We start from the raw sequence: 16,281 nt of genomic DNA, 5'->3' as shown, positions 1-16,281 counted from the left end.
TTGGGTCCAAGACGAGATGAGATTTTAACATTAATTTAAAGAAAAGTACAATGAAAAAATATGACTGGACAAACTTTTTTATTTAACCGAGTGACAAAACTATGCAGGTGCGTTTTGAAATATTTATTGTTTCTCAAATTGGCGCTCAAAGATATTATTGGCAACAATTTTCAAAGACCAAATAAACCACTGTTATGATAATATACTGTATAATAATCCATCCATCTTCTATGCCGCTTCTCCCCATTAGGGTTACGGGGGTATGCTGGAGCCTATCCCAGCTGATTTTGGGCGAGAGGCGGGGTACACCCTGAACTGGTCATCAGCCAATCGCAGGGCACATATAGACAAACAACCATTCACACACTCATCATACCTATGGACAATTTAGAGTCGCCAATTAACCTAACATGCATGTTTTTCTATTTACAGTAGTACCTCGCATAACATAAACCTCCTTTTACGTAAATTCCACTGAACGTAAAGAATTTATGTAAAGTTTTTGCATCGTATTACGGAAGAAATTCCATATAACGTAAAGCGTCAAGTTTTTTTTTTTCAATCAACTTTATTAATGCATCAAGTCGGTGCAAGTTCAGACTAACACTTGGTGACGCCTTCTGACGCTTCACGCTCTCATTGGTTGATTATCGGGGCACCGCCTACGCTCTCATCTCATTGGCTGAGTTATACAGCACGTACGTGAGTTTGTGTGAGAGACAGGATTCAACCTCCTTTCCTCTTCGTAGTTGTCCTAAAACTAATTTAAACAATTAAGTTAAGTTACAAATTAAAATTATCGTGTAGTGCGTGTGCGTTTGTCTGTGAGACCAGCTGATTCTTAGACTCTTTGAGTCGCGTTTCGACTCAGTGCCTCCACTTGTGCTCCTGATCAAGACATCTCGTGAACGGTAGGATTGTTTTTGTTTTTCAGTTTATTCATTTACAGTAATCTTATTTATTACCTTATTTTATATTGGAATGTTACTCTACTATGTTTATGCTAATGTTTTCTTATATTTTCCCACCATATTTGGTGGACTTTGAATATTTTGAAGTGCCAAAGGGGTGAGTTTGGGAAGATCTTGGAACGGATTAGGCTATTGACATGTATTTTACGCTTCATATAACATAAAAACCCTATAACATAAAGGTTCTCGGAACGGATTATTTACGTTGTAGGGGCGTCTACTGTACTTCAATTTACCTATCTGTGCTTGGAAGAGATGTGTCATTATTTTTTTGTTTGTTTTATAATGTAAGATTAATATCCACATCAACAAACATTAACCATAGAATCGAATCAAATTGCATCGAATCATATCATTTGTATACTGCATTCAAGATTCAAGATTCAAGAGTTTTATTGTCATATGCACAGTAAAACAGGTACTTATACTATGCAATGAAATTCTTATTCTGTTCATTCTCCCAAGAAAAAAAAGAAAACACAAGAATAAGAACATAAGAAACATAAATACCAATAAATTAAGCAACAACAACAGAAGAGACATTAATACAAATAAATAAATGAATAAATAAGTAAATAAATAAAGTGCTATGAGTGTGTGCGTGTGTTGCGTGCGGCGTGTGTGAGTGCTTCGTTGAGAAGCCTGATGGCCTGTGGGTAAAAGCTGTTCGCCAGCCTTGTGGTCCTGGACTTCAAACTCCTGTAGCGTCTGCCTGACGGTAGGAGTGTGAATAATGAGTGTTGTGGATGTGTGCTGTCCTTGATGAGGTTGTGTGTTCTTTGCAGGACTCTAGTTTTATAAATGTCTTGCAGTGAGGAGAGGGCTGCCCCAACAATGTTCTGTGAGGTCTTGATCACCCGCTGGAGTGCCTTCCTATCACGTGTTGTACAGTTACCGTACCAAACAGTGATGGAGGCGGTAAGGACACTTTGGATAGTGCATTTGTAGAAGCAACTAAGGATTGTGGTGGACATGCCAAATTTCCTCAGTCTCCTCAGGTAGTACAGTCTCCTTTGGGACTTCTTCATAATTTGTTGGGTGTTGTGAGACCAGGTGAGGTCCTCGCTGATGTGTGTGCCAAGGAACTTGAAGGTTTTCACCCTCTCCACCTCAGTCTCATCAATAAACAGGGGTCTATGCGACTCCTTTTTCTTGCTCTTGGGTCAATGATCATCTCTTTGGTCTTATCTGTATTGAGAAGGAGATTGTTGTCATGACACCAAGCTATGAGGTCCGCCACCTCTCTTCTGTATGATGTTTCAACACCACCAGTGATCAGGCCGATGACATCCGCAAATTTAATGATGCTGGTGTTGTTCTGGGAGGCCACGCAATCGTAGGTGAAGAGCGTGTAGAGGAGCGGACTCAGCACACACCCCTGTGGGGTCCCAGTGCTCACAATTCTTGAGCTGGATGTGTGATTGTGGACTCTGACTGACTGGGGCCTGCCTGTGAGAAAGTTAAACACCCAGTTACAGAGGGAGGGTGACAGGCCAAGTGTGAGGAGCTTATCTGTGAGTTTGTGGGGGCTGACTGTATTAAAAGCAGAGCTATAGTCTATAAATAGCATTCTGACATATGTGTCATGGCCTTGTAGGTGAGAAAGGGCTGTGTGGATGGCAGTGTTGACTGCATCATCCGTGGACCGGTTCTGGCGATATGCAAACTGTAGAGGGTCCCCAGTTGCCAGGATGCTCTTTTTGATGTGGGTCATGACTATTCTTTCAAAGCACTTCATAACAATAGCAGTGAGTGCTATAGGGCGATAGTCATTCAAGCAGTTCACATTGCTCTTCTTGGGTATGGGCACTATGGTGGTGGACTTAAAGCAGGTCGGTACAGATTCTTGTGCAAGCGACAGGTTAAATATGTCAGCAAGCACATCAGCTAGCTCTGATGAGCAAACCCGAAGTGCACGGCCTGAGATGTTGTCTGGGCCTGCTGCTTTTCGTGGGTTTGTTTTGTTCAGAACCCTGCGCACATCAGCTGATGTCACCATGAGAGGTGAGTCCTGTGTGCCCAAGTCCAGCCACCCTCTCTGCTCATCAGGAGTTTGGGTGTCAAAGCGGGCATAGAACTCGTTCAGCTCATCTGGAAGTGTATGCATGGAATCGTATCAAATTGTTCTGTTTTTGAAATATATCGTTTTTGAATTGTATCCTAACCTGTCTATCTAGATTCAAATCGAATTGTCTATCACAAAGAGATTTACATTCCCGGTTATTAGTATCAACATTTTAGCTTTTTCAAGTTACATTATGCCTTTTTGCTCTATTTTTCCACTTTTGTTTTTTTATTTTATTTCTGCAATGAGCCATGTTGCACAGATAGATGGCCCCTGCACCACACTTTGGACACCCGTGCCTGTTTTGCCAGGAAGGCAAGTGTGTCCATGCTCTGCCTTCTTGGCTCTGTTGGTCAAGGGCTGTGTTGCATTGTGGAGAATGTTTTACACATTCCAGCTTGCATGGCGTTATGGAAGTGGAGCTCTCTCCTGCTCGCCGTCTTCCAATGAGGAAAAGCTTTGTCTGGGGACTCCATGGTGGGCTCTCCTATCTCTGGGGCTGAGGTTGCCGAGGTTGTCAAAAAGCTCCTCAGTGGCAGGGCCCCGGGGTGGATGAGATCTGCCCGGATTGCCTTAAGGCTCTGGATGTTGTGGGCGTGCCTTGGTTGACACAACTCTGCAGCATCGGGTGGACAGTATGGAAGGGCCTCTGGATTGAGTAGACCGGGGTGGTGGTCCCCCTTTTTAAGAAGGGGGACCGGAGGGCGGGCCGCACGGTGGTCTAGTGGTTAGCATGTTGGCCACACAGTCACAGTCTGGAGATCGGGAAGACTTGGTTTCGATTCTCCCTTGGGCATTTCTCCCCGTGCGTGCGTGGGTTTTCTCCGGGTACTCCGGTTTCCTCCCAAATTCCAAAAAAAAACATGCATTTTAGGTTAATTGGCGACTCTAAATTGTCCATAGATATGAATGTGAGTGTGAATGGTTATTTGTCTATATGCGATTGGCTGGCGACCAGTCCAGGGTGTACCCCGCCTGTTGCCCGAAGTCAGCTGGGATAGGCCCCAGAATGCCCCCGCGACCCTAATGAGGAGAAGCGGTATAGAAAATGGATGGATGGACCGGAGGGCGTGTTCCAACTATCATGGGATCACACTTCTCAGCCTTCCTTGTAAGGTCTATTCAGGCCGGATAGTTGAATCTCCGATTCAGAAGGAGCAGTGTGGGTTTCGTCCTGGTCGTGGAACTGTGGACCAACTCTACACTCTTGCCAACATCCTTAAAGGGTGCATGGGAGTTTGCCCAACCATTTGTTTTGTGGACTTGGAGAAGGCATTCAACCGTGTTCCTCAAGGAATTCTGTGAGGAGTACTCCGGGAATATGGGGTACCAGACCAATAGGTCCCATAGGACCCATTTCCAGTGAGGGTTGGACTCTTTGGGTTGAGGGTTGCCCTTTGTCACAGATTCTGTTCATTACTTTTATGGACAGAAGGAGAAGCCAGGGCATTGGGGGGGGTTCTGGTTATATGATGCTAGGTGATTGTACATAGTAAATAATTGGTAGATTGACGAAAAGACACTGCTCCTATGATTGTAAAGAGAGGAGACCGGAGAGACCACAGGTATGTAACAACTATTGCTGCTTCTAAGAAAAAACTGTGTTTAGTCTGAGTAGGAATTTGATGCTATTCCTCTTTGATTCAAAGGTTATCAACCTAACCCGCAAGCTCCTGTCAATAGTTGAGGTGTGAAATAAAACTCAAGAAAAACTGCTGGAGTTGAGTTGACAAAACGTCCTCTCTGATCTTCTCATCATTTTCATGTGCAGGCTGGCTTATGTGCAAAAGAACTTGACAAGCATTGCACAATATTAAAATATTTGTTCTCATAATGACATTTTTTCACGTTAGAATTTGTTTACCTAACTTTTCCACTTTTTTGTACTGCTACTACATTATTGTCCCGCATAAATTTATTATTTGAATAATCATACTTTTTCTGTGAACACTGCCACTTTTTTCACATAACATTCCAGTGTTTTTCTGTTAACATTGCAGCATTTTTTTTCTTATAACTTGTAACTTCTGCGTGAATACTTTTTCTTTCCAAAAAAAAAACGCGACTTACTTTTTCCCGCCTATTATGACTTTTTTCTCGTAATTGTAAGACTTTTCTTGAATAAGCAATAAGTTATTTGAGTATATTTTACATTTTTCCAAGTGTCAGCAGAGTGTTATGTGGACTTGATCTGGTGGGTGCTGAATGGCGCATGTAAACACCTTGTCTCTCCCAATTAACGCTCAGGTTTGAGCCAACAAGAAGCTTCTTGTTCTTGTAATTCCACGCCAACCCTCCACTCCCCCTGCCTCGCGCACACACACAAAAAAGCGCGCGCACACACACACTCACACGCATCACAGCGAGGCTGAGTTGACATCATCAGTTCCTCTTCGGCATCCTACAAGACTCCTGTATCATTCTAATCACGCTGAGTGGGAATAAATCACCGTGGGAAGAGTCCCCCTCTCTCTTCTTCTCGTCCTGCAGTTTGCTTCCCACGTCAACTTCCTTTTTGTGACTTGCAAGTTCCACTCCAAGGACATCATGGCAGGAGGACTGAAGACCACCGATCCAGAGGAGGTATAAAGTGTCCTCGTTCTCTTTATGTTTTTGTTTCTTTTTGGTTGCGTTTATGCACCAAATGTCGTTTTTTTGTTTCCACGAGTGACGTGTGACGTCGTGTCACCTGGTCACGAAGCTGCTGTGACACCAGCTGATTGAATGTGTGGAACCCACGCTGATGCATTAGCGAGGCAGTGCGAGCTGTGACCTTTTTGCTGCTTTTTATTAACTCTGCTTGCGGAATGTTGCGCGTATTTTTCGTGCGTAAAAGCGAATGAGAGGGGGGAACCCTTTTAGGGGCCGGTGGTTCACGCACGACGAGGACTGACGTCATCAAAATGGGCAGCGTGTTTGTCATTATCCAGCATTTGACGTGCAGCAGCAGCAGCAGCACCAGCAGCAGGACTAGAGCAACCAGGCACTGTCTTTACGCACGCGGACGCGAGGACAGCGCGTGTTTGTGCACATTTTAACAATCCTTAGGTGAGGTTTTATGTTGTGGGTGTTAAAACAACCACTAGTCGTGAGATAAAAGCCGGTGTGTGTTTAAAGTAGAGTGTTTTGGTGAGTAATTACGCGTTCGCAGCTTGTTGACAGGACGTCTAATGTGAGGGTGAGGACCCCTGCGGCCGCTGTGAGGGGTGTGGCGCTCCACCCCAGCTTGTGGCGGCTCCTCTCTCTCTCCTTCTTACTCGTCCTCCTCCTCCTCACTCTCTCTCCTTCTTGTGGACTCTGACAGGAGTTTGTGCACTCGCCCTTCATCCGAAAGCAAGGCAACATTTACAAGCCCTACAACAAGGACATGGACAACGACAGCAACAACGAAAAGTCCATGATGGACGACGTGCACACAAAGGAGATCGACCTGGTCAACCGAGACCCGAAGCACATCAACGACGACGTGGTCAAGGTGAGTTTTTTTAGATTTTAAATAGATTTTGGTAAAAGTGAGGGAGGCGTGTACTGCCTGTGGAGATCTGGAATAGTGTGAGTGACTTTGTCCAATTAGGACAAAGTCACAATGGCACATGTCTGAACATCCAGCAGAGGAAGCATGACCGAATTTCCTGTTGTTGGCGCCCAGCATGTTTTTTTTCCATAAGAGCAGCCTGCTCGTTGTTAATTTAATGTTTAAATAAAGTGACTTGCTGGAGGTGTGGCGCCCCCTGTGTCTGGTAGCCGCAACAGCAGCTTCTTCGCAATTGTTTGAGGGGTGGGTTTAAAAAGACAGCAGGGATGAAGTCTTTGAAAAGCCTAGAACAGCAGGGAAACACCCATGTAGGGTAGCTACAACCACACCCCACCAAGCTTCCATTTTTCTCCCTGCCTCCCATGTGACCTCCAGCAGCAAATTATAAGGGATGGTCTGCACCGTGCCGCTAGTGACCACAATGGCGGGACGTTAATTCAGCTTTATTTGGTGATGTTTGTGCCGCCCCATGTGAGCTGTAATGTGTCTCACGTTGATTTGATTTGAAGATGGAAAGAACTACAACATTCATTTATCTTACAAGATTAATAACATCTGTCTATTCATTTCAAATCTTTGTAAACTGCCTGTGAATGCTGAGAAATGAGATGAAATTCAAAGACAGATTCAGGGCTGAGAACCTACATCACAGCATATCATAGCAATGTCCGGATACCGTGTCAAAATTCCCCCTAGTGGCTAATAAGCAGAATAGTGGATGACAGCAGAGCAATCTTACAAGATACACATTAAAGTACAGTCAAACCTCCGTTTTCAAACATGTTTGCCAAAATTGTATCTCGTTTTCACACATTGCAGGTTTTCATGCAATATTGAACATAACAAACTACTCCGTTTGCCCTGTACTATATCGTTCTGCGAAATCGAGTGCCCAAACAAAGCATCCTCTGCATTGTTGACTCACTTTCCATTTTTTATTGAATGTGACTGTTAAATAACTCGCCATGGGGCCAAAGAAAGTAGCAAGTGCAAGCAATTTGATAAAGAAGGTGAGAAACGCCACATAATTCAAACTTGCCAGGATGTACAGGAAGTCCACATCAACATTACGTTCCATCCATTTTCATTTTCATTTACAATTATTTTGCATTGTTTTCTGCATGTAAACTATAATTCTCTATCAAATGTTTGTTAATATTTTGGGTGTCTGGAATGGATTAATTGGATTTGCATTATATCCTATGGGAAAAATTGCTGTACGTCGCAGTTTTTGTCGAACCTTTTGCAACGAATAACGAAAACCGAGGTACCACTATTCTCTACAATGAAAACATTTACCACCAGTAAGTGAGCTTTTGACAGGATTCACCATCCTGTCCTGTCCAAATCCATGCTTTAACCGTTTTTAATACAGTAAAAATACTATTAAAAAATATACTACAGAGGCAATTACACAATTTCAAGTAGGACGACTCAGAAAGAGGATCACAACGCCAGATAACACATCACAGCGTATCAGAGCAGTCCTTATACTTTGTATTACACAGTTGAAGTAGTTGGAAATTAAACATTTTACCACCGGAAGTTCAGCTTTTGAAAGCATTAACCATCCTGTCAATGTGCATTAACCTCCTTAACACAGTAAACCTTTTATGAAACTATTTAGCATGATTCGGAATGTTCTTCATTCAAAATTGTTTGCGCTACAACGCAAAATAACGTTAACACTCAACATCACATTGAAAGTATAAGTTATTAGAGCCTGACACTTCCTCAGTGGAACAATCTTATGCTTCAAAGTGCATTACCTTCCTTTGCAAGTGTAAAAAACACATTGTTCCTCAAGGAATTCCTTCTCAGAGACTTGGCAGCTTCCTGTGATAGCATGTCAAGAATTCCAAGTAGAAGAATACCTTTGCACTCATCGCCCCCCTCTGGACTGCAAGCTCGGCTCGAGTGAGTTGAAGTTTCCACTGCATTGTGTTGCTGTTGAAAATGTTGGGAAGCACAGTGGTGATTTGAGGTCAATGACTCAGCCTTGCCAAGCACAAGCAGGGAATCCCTCCCAGCGAGCCACACACACAAACACACACACACACGCACACTAGTGTATATGTGGCTACGCGCACAAACGTGGGTGGTGCAATGGAGCCACAGCATCCGCAGCTGGTCTCAATCACCTGGCCACATCACAACCACCACCTTACTGGTTGTGACTTTATTCTAGTGCGGTGTTTCCATCGCTGAGCAGGCGCTCGTATCCGATAGATGATCTTGAAAGGCCTTGTTCATTTTTAATTTGCTGTATAAACACTTGACACTTGCAAGTGATAGAGTACTGATAGACAGGAAGCTTCAGGAAGCTGCTCGACCTCTGATTGGTTAGGATTTGGATCAGTTTTCCCATAGGAGATCATGGAAATAGAAATAGTCTGTTACAGAGTCCAACGGTGGCCATCATAAATGTTTTAGTGTACAGGAAACATTTTAAGTCACATTGTAACCTTTTTAAGAGTCATACAAGCGTAAAAAGAAGTGAAGGAGTGTTAATAGTATAAAATGCGAATGAGTGTACGGCGGTGCTTCTCAAAGAGTGTCACAATATAGCTCCTCCCCCTCCATAACATCTGGTGCACCTCCAACTCAAAAAATGTTTCATTGACAGGTCTGTTAGTGTCTTTATTCATGCTTGAAGGATGCTAGTGCCAGTACTCATACAGTGGTTTGTACTGACAAATCAATACATATGATCAGGTTTTACATAGTATTTCAAAATACGGGGAGGGCGTAACAGATAATAAGTGAGAACCACTAACTTCCTGTCTACATTCTTTTTCTCTAAACACCACTTGCTGACGCTCTTGTAAGGTGCACCCACGATGTCGTGCATGCCAACCGTTTGAACTTCAAATTTTAGTAGGAGACATATTTGTCCTAAAAATTTGGGTCAAATTCCAAATTGTGCCACCTCTGGGGCATTTACCGTGATTTCCAGAGTATAAGCCACTACTTTTTTCTTAAACTTTGAACCCTGCGGCTTATACAACGGTGCAGCTAATTCATGGCTAAGTTCTAATATCGCAACATCTCATTTACTCCAGAGCTACTACTAAGCTCGCGAGTCATTGAGGAAACGGTAGCTCTTTCTTTGGCAGGAGCCAATCAGGAGCTATCAGTGCACTCACGATGAGCTTGTCAACCCAACAGAAATCACAAGAGGTCATTATATATAACAGTATAACAATATAACAACAAAACAGTCTGACTCTCTCATTGGTGCCTACCGGGGTGCTGCAATATTCTGTATAGGTTTACTTTTAATTTGATTTTATAACTTTACTCGTGATTTGTTTATCAACCTTGTTTTGTCACTCTGTAGCACTTTGAGATTGCTAAAATGTAAAGTGCAATATAAATAAAATGTATTATTACATGTCAGCCTCCCTCTTGGATCCTGTGGCTTCCTCTGGTGGACAGAGGCAGCATTGCAGCGCCATCCATCCATCCATTTTCTATGCCGCTTGTCCTCCCAATGCTTTGCTCAGGCAATGCATTATGGGAAAACTTTAAAAAGTTGCTTTTTTAAATGTTAAACTCGTATTGGTACTTGTTTGTATATTTGTTAGGTATACCTTTTGAGTGTTAAGTTGCTATGTGATGGCTTTAGTGTTCTTTGTAAGATGACACCGTGAGTCAGACTGTTACTGTATATTGAGGAATGACATCCTGCAATTTCCAGTGGGTTGACAAGCTCGTCCTGAGTTTATTCATAGCGCATGATTGGCTCCTGTCAAATAAAGCGCTACCTGGTCCTCACGGACTCGTGCGTGCCACAATATGCCATTTTATGACGTGGACATGTGCGCCGTACAGTCCAGTGCGTCGTGTATATGTACAAATCTGTTTGTTCCTCTCAATGTAATGGGTGAGGTTTATATACCACAATTTACGGTAAGCTCAAATGTTCCACTATTTTGCAGTATCACTCATTAAAACCAATAGTGAACAACAATATGCCATATTCAACTGTCTGACTAGTGAAGGTCCATGAAGGTGCTCCCGTGTGATCCATGAACCCACACTGGCTGCCGACACTTTGAAGATAGCGCTCTGAGAATAGCACATCGCTGTGTTTATGCAACAATACGGTTGCCAGGGCGACAGGTCACATGCGACCACGAGACTGTGATTGGGCTGAAGAAACAGCTTTTAGATGTTATGGATGTTCATTAATAATGGCTTATTTGTAACAGTGTCAAGCGGAGCGTCTGTCCTCCACAAACAAGCTTATCGTGGACGCTGTAGAACAACACATCACAAAGACTTCCTGCAGGAATCCAAATAAACAGTGGAGTGTTTTATGAAGGAGAATAAGCTTAAAAGTCCAACAGTTTGAGTGTGATGAAGTGGAGGGTGTGCAGCATTGTGCTTTTATATAAGAGACATGTTTAAGCATTGGTAAACTTGTACAAAGCAGGTCTACTTGTTAAAATCATTGTAGGTCTCCTTTCATGAAGCTTTGCTGAGTTGATTACAGCTGCTAAATCAAACTATCCAAAGGCAAATTTTTCGATGAGCCAATCATCGGTCAATCAGAGACACAACCAGCCCCCTCTCTGTTGAAATCTTACAGACTTTTAACACACAAGTGACAATCCTGTCGACCAATCACTGGACAGCAGTGTGTTTACATGTAGCTTCATCCTTAGTTAGCATACCGTGTTGTGCTACTGCCACTGTTACACCAACAGTAGTGATAGTGCTGAAAAGTGGGACGGATATTTCATGATCTTTTACAACGGAAATGACGGAAAACTCGTACCACACAGAACCCAACCATACTGCTGGGTTTAAATTAGTTGAATAAATTAGTTTAAATAAAATAACATGTATGGACTCCATACATTGCATACAATACAAGAGTATATATCATCCTGGCAGGTCAGTGTGAAGGTACCTGTGAAACTGACTAGCATCTCCGTGATGACACTGGCAAATATCTCCATGATGACGCTGCCTCCATTAGTAGCGATGGGCCGAGCTCCAACACAACACTACAAGGTCTCCAAGGTTCTGAAGGACAAATATTGACAGTGAGCTCATAAAGCAGCCTAGAGGATGAGAGGGAGCATCTATGTAGTGTTGTAGACCTTCAGCTGCCTGGAAGTTGCAGGCCACTGAAGAAGCAGGAAGGAATTATTTCTTTCAGTTTTTTGACTCATTCTTTTTGTCAAAGATTGTGAACGTGGTTTCAGGTGTTTTGTCATAAATTAGTTGATTTAGGACTCTGATGTTGTTGTCTTCAGCAAGCATACACGTCTTTGTTTAAGTCATTTTAGCTTCTTGTACTGCTTCAGTGTTTTGCTGGATAAACTCCATGCTGCATCCTAATGTTGCTTTCTTCATGTTCCACGGATGCTAGCTAGCATACCGTCCTCAACTTGCAGGGTTTTTCATGCTGTAGTTGTTGTTACACGCCTTTGTTTGGTCACAATGATGGACTATAAGGGCGTCTAATAATGATCATTTAGTCGATTAATTGATCGAATTGTTGATTAATCGCATCTTGAAGCAATTGAGACGAAAATGGAGTGCACTACTTGGCAGCAACCAGCAGAGGCATTGCTGATTCATTTCAACTACTTTGCTGTCTGTGTTGTTACAAAGCATTTCATATGTTATATAATTGAAGTAACTTCAATTTATTCTGTCACATTATGGGGCAGTTTCATTTGTTCAATTAATTTCGGTCAATTAGTTTACAAAAACTACACAAAATTGATTTTTTTTTTAACTATAACATCACCTTTTCAGTGTAAATACTAAAAACTTCAAGTGATATCGCCATCTACTGGCCTGGTATGCATACGACTACGTTTTCCCTCCTTTTTGCAGTTCTGTGTGAAAGGTACGCTAATTCCTGTCTCTCAACGTTCTATGTCCCAACACCTCCTTCATCCTGGTCTTCTTGTGTGCCTCAGGTAGACTTTGAGGACGTGATCGCCGAGCCGGCGGGGACGTACAGCTTCGACGGCGTGTGGAAGGCGAGCTTCACCACCTTCACGGTCACCAAGTACTGGTTCTACCGCCTGCTGACAGCACTGGTAGGCATCCCGCTGGCGCTGGTGTGGGGCATCTTCTTCGCCATCCTGTCCTTTGTGCACATCTGGGCGGTGGTGCCGTGCATCAAGAGCTACCTGATCGAGATACACTGCGTCAGCCGCGTCTACTCCATCTGCGTGCACACCTTCTGCGACCCGTTGTTCGAGGCCATGGGCAAGTGCTTCAGCAGCGTGCGGATCAGCACCACAAAGGAGGTGTAGGTTCCAGAAGAAGGAGGATTCATGGGGAAGTGGGAAAGGTGGGTGGGCTTAGAGCGACACAGATGGATGGAGGACATTGTCATATTTGGTGAAAAGGGGGCGTGGTCTCACCATACCTCTTTTTGCCGGTGGTAACAGGAAATCAATGAGGAGGGGTGGTCTATGTTTGTGTTCTGGATCTCTGCCTCATTTTTAATCTATTAAGCAAACATCTCCACATTCACCTTCTCTGTGTTTGCTTGTGGAGCCGCTGGCCAGGCGGGACGGTGGCCCAAATCCTGCTGACACCGCACAAAACCAAACAAGCACGCAGCAACGCCCCCCGCCCTCCATCCCCATGCCCCCCATGACCTCCAAAAACACCCCTCCCTCCTCCCCCACCCGGCTTTGCTGCAGTCCGACACACTGAACCCGCCTGCCCTTTTTTTTTCCTGCATGGCGCTGCATCTCGCCGTCCGCCACCTGCTGCTGCTCACACTCACTTCACCTTAAAAAAAAATTTCAATTTCACCTTTTGGCTTCTTTTTTCTTTTAGTCTTGTGCCCGACACGTCAATAATATGAAGAACTTTGGGCAGCTAACTCGCATACATGTGCAACTTGACTTGGATTCTCTGTTACCGTGCATTAAAATGACAAACATGCAATAAAGTTAATGTTACTTCCTCCCAGGGACGTCTTATTTCCTGCGTGCTGGCATCAGTTTGTGTTAGCACAAACTAGCTGGCTAGCAGGTGACAACACAGCGAGACTTGATGCGGACTTGCTTTGCTTTCATTCCTGTGTGTGAGTTTAGGTTGTTCGTGGTTAACATATTATTTCTGTTTTTCTTTTGTTTTCTTAACCCTTGACAAAAAGTTATTTTTGTGTCCGCGTTTAAATATTCAATGTGACGTCTCCCATCAAAGCGATGGAAGGGGGAGGGCTGTGATTGTTTCACGCTTTTCAAGTTTGCACGCTTTGACTCACCTTCAGTCTACCTGCTGTCCTTTTTTTCTACCACGGGGGAGGGGGGCTAATAGCGCCACACCCGGCTTCTTGAATTGAGGCTCCAAAGGTGATATTTTTATATTATAAGACTTGTTTTATTTTCCTTCCTTGCCTTTACTGTACAAATATCATGCAGAGCACATTAAAGTTGAATATGACCACATGGGTGTCGCCTGTTCTTGATCAGGTCCAACAAATGAAGTGTAAACACCAACCAGTACACGTAAAAAAAATTTCGACTGTCATGTGCACGCCTAAGCAACAGGTGGCGCTGTAGAGGCTAACAGAATACTTCAACCGATCACAAGCCTTAGCGCCAGAAACGACTACAACACAGCAATGTGAGTCAAAGAAAAACGGGATCAAACAAACGCTGTGAGTGGACTTGTGCCTCAACATAAAATGTAAGTATTAAGTTAAAACCCAAAACGATTTTGCTCAATAAATAGAAAATGGCGCACATCATGCAGAGAAACCAAGCCAGACAACAACCCGCCTACAATTTAACAGCAAACTTTGGGGACATCTTGACAGCAGGCTCACAGGTAAAAACTCATCATTTAATAAACATCATTCATTCATTCACTGCACTCATTCACGATGTTCAAGTTAGTTACCGACTGACCGTATCGCCATGGAAACCACTTCCTAGTTCACGGATTTGTCTAAAGGGCGCCATGTGGCGATTTCCGGGTTATGTACAACGATTGGGCGCGTTTTTTCTCAGGTCACATGAACGTGACGTAACTCTTCAGTGGTTCTTTTTCTTTGAAGAAGTTCATTTATTTGTTGAGCCATGTATATCTATCGTAAATATGATGCTTATTTATTCTTTTATTTTATGACTTGGTAATTGTCATGACCAGTGGGCGGGGCTTCGCGTATAAACTACAGTATATAGAGCCCGCCAATGCTGTCCAGTCAGTCTGAGGAGGTAATGAAGATAATAATGACAGCTTTAGAATATGAACAACTTAATATTGCGTTTACACATGAATACAGTACTATGCAAAAGTCTTAGCCCGCCACTAGCTTTGATAGATAAACACTTGTATTTAGAGAGCAGAAGATTACATAGCAAAACATTTAAATAACTGTCCCCAAAACACAACAGACATAATAAATCTTCATGCAGGGATTGCTGTGTAACTGTGACTGCTCATCTCCTCAGCTTGTAATTATATAACACCTCCCTCTAGCGGCTACCACTTGAACTACATAAATATGAGCTTCCCAAACAACAAGTTGTACACTAGTTGCAAAAAGTCTGCTTTGAAAACTTCATAATGGAAGCCTTTAACCGATATAAGGCACTTAAAAAGTCTTATTGGAAGATAAATATGAAGGCTGTAACTACTTTAACGCCAGGAAATGAGGCACAGTATTGATTTAAACATTATGTAAACATTGTATTTAAATTAAGAATAAGGACAGACAAAAGTTCAAATAAACAGAAGAAAGAAGTCCAGACACCAGGAAATGTATGCAATAAATCATATTTCAGTAAAACAGCAATTTAAACTGGGTGGTTTTTAAGCACCTCTACAGGTGTTTCCTCTTTCAGTGATTTATTTCTCACCATAACATTCACCTTCTATCAGCATGGACACTAGGAGGACAAGTTCACGTCCCAAAAACTCTCAAGGCCCTACGTCCCCTTGTAGTGTTTCGCTTCCTATTCGACATATCCATCCATTCATTTTCTATGTCGCTTATCCTCATTGGGGTCACGGGGGTATGCAGGAGCCTATCCCAGCTGACTTTGGGCAAGAGGAGGGGTACACCCTGGACTGGTTGCCAGCCAATCGCAGCTATGTGACATTTAGTTACCCTATTTAGCTACAACGGAGGGTCAAAATATTATATATAGTATAATACAGTTTGAGCTTGTGGATGGTTTGTTCAGTGATAATTAGATGATAGCAATGTTAATAATACAGTATAGTAGATAAATGAGAAAATAGATACTAAGTAAGTAAATAAATAATAGGAAATAAGTAAAGTAAGGGAGTAAAAATAGATATACTGTAACTTTGTACAATAATGATTCATACATGTACGATAATAATGGCCGAGTTAAATAACGGGAGAACGAGAATAAATAGTGATACAGAAGTACAACTGACATAACATTATGTAGTGAATGGATAATTACTGAGAATAGTCCAGATAAAACTGATATAAACAAACTATAATAATAAGTAAATAAACAAATGACAATGTTTAAGTTATTAAGTTAAGTCATAAAAGTGTAAAAATTGAAGAGAAAGTGTTAGGAAAAAAGTGAGAACAATTTAAAAGCAGCATGTAACTTTGATAAGTGAGGATGTGTAGGGAAAAGGCAACAACACAGTTTAAAAAAACATAAAAGTCCTCAGGCTTGTGTAATTTATTTTAGTCAATGGGCCACTCGGGAGCCTATAAGGGCTCTTGAAAG

At 42.6% G+C, this 16,281-nt stretch overlaps 1 protein-coding gene across 3 annotated transcripts; it reads left to right on the top strand.

The window, feature by feature from the left end:
- The first annotated feature begins 5,415 nt into the window (after positions 1–5,415).
- Positions 5,416–14,025, top strand: cav1 (caveolin 1). Of its 3 annotated transcripts, none has more exons than XM_054777842.1 (3): positions 5,416–5,619; positions 6,341–6,511; positions 12,514–14,025. In XM_054777842.1, exons 1-3 carry the CDS (start codon positions 5,584–5,586, stop codon positions 12,853–12,855), a joined length of 549 nt encoding a protein of 182 aa, XP_054633817.1. In that variant the 5' UTR covers positions 5,416–5,583; the 3' UTR covers positions 12,856–14,025. The 3 variants fall into 3 exon arrangements, with proteins under 3 accessions (XP_054633817.1, XP_054633818.1, XP_054633819.1); XM_054777843.1 differs by lacking the exon at positions 5,416–5,619 and adding an exon at positions 5,947–6,084; XM_054777844.1 differs by lacking the exon at positions 5,416–5,619 and adding an exon at positions 6,030–6,165.
- Positions 14,026–16,281: the final 2,256 nt, after the last annotated feature.

The sequence above is a fragment of the Dunckerocampus dactyliophorus genome, chromosome 5 (assembly GCF_027744805.1).
Source record: "Dunckerocampus dactyliophorus isolate RoL2022-P2 chromosome 5, RoL_Ddac_1.1, whole genome shotgun sequence".
Taxonomy (NCBI): domain Eukaryota; kingdom Metazoa; phylum Chordata; class Actinopteri; order Syngnathiformes; family Syngnathidae; genus Dunckerocampus; species Dunckerocampus dactyliophorus.
Note: the sequence above shows the minus strand (reverse complement) of the source record. Positions and strands in the feature narration are given on the sequence as shown.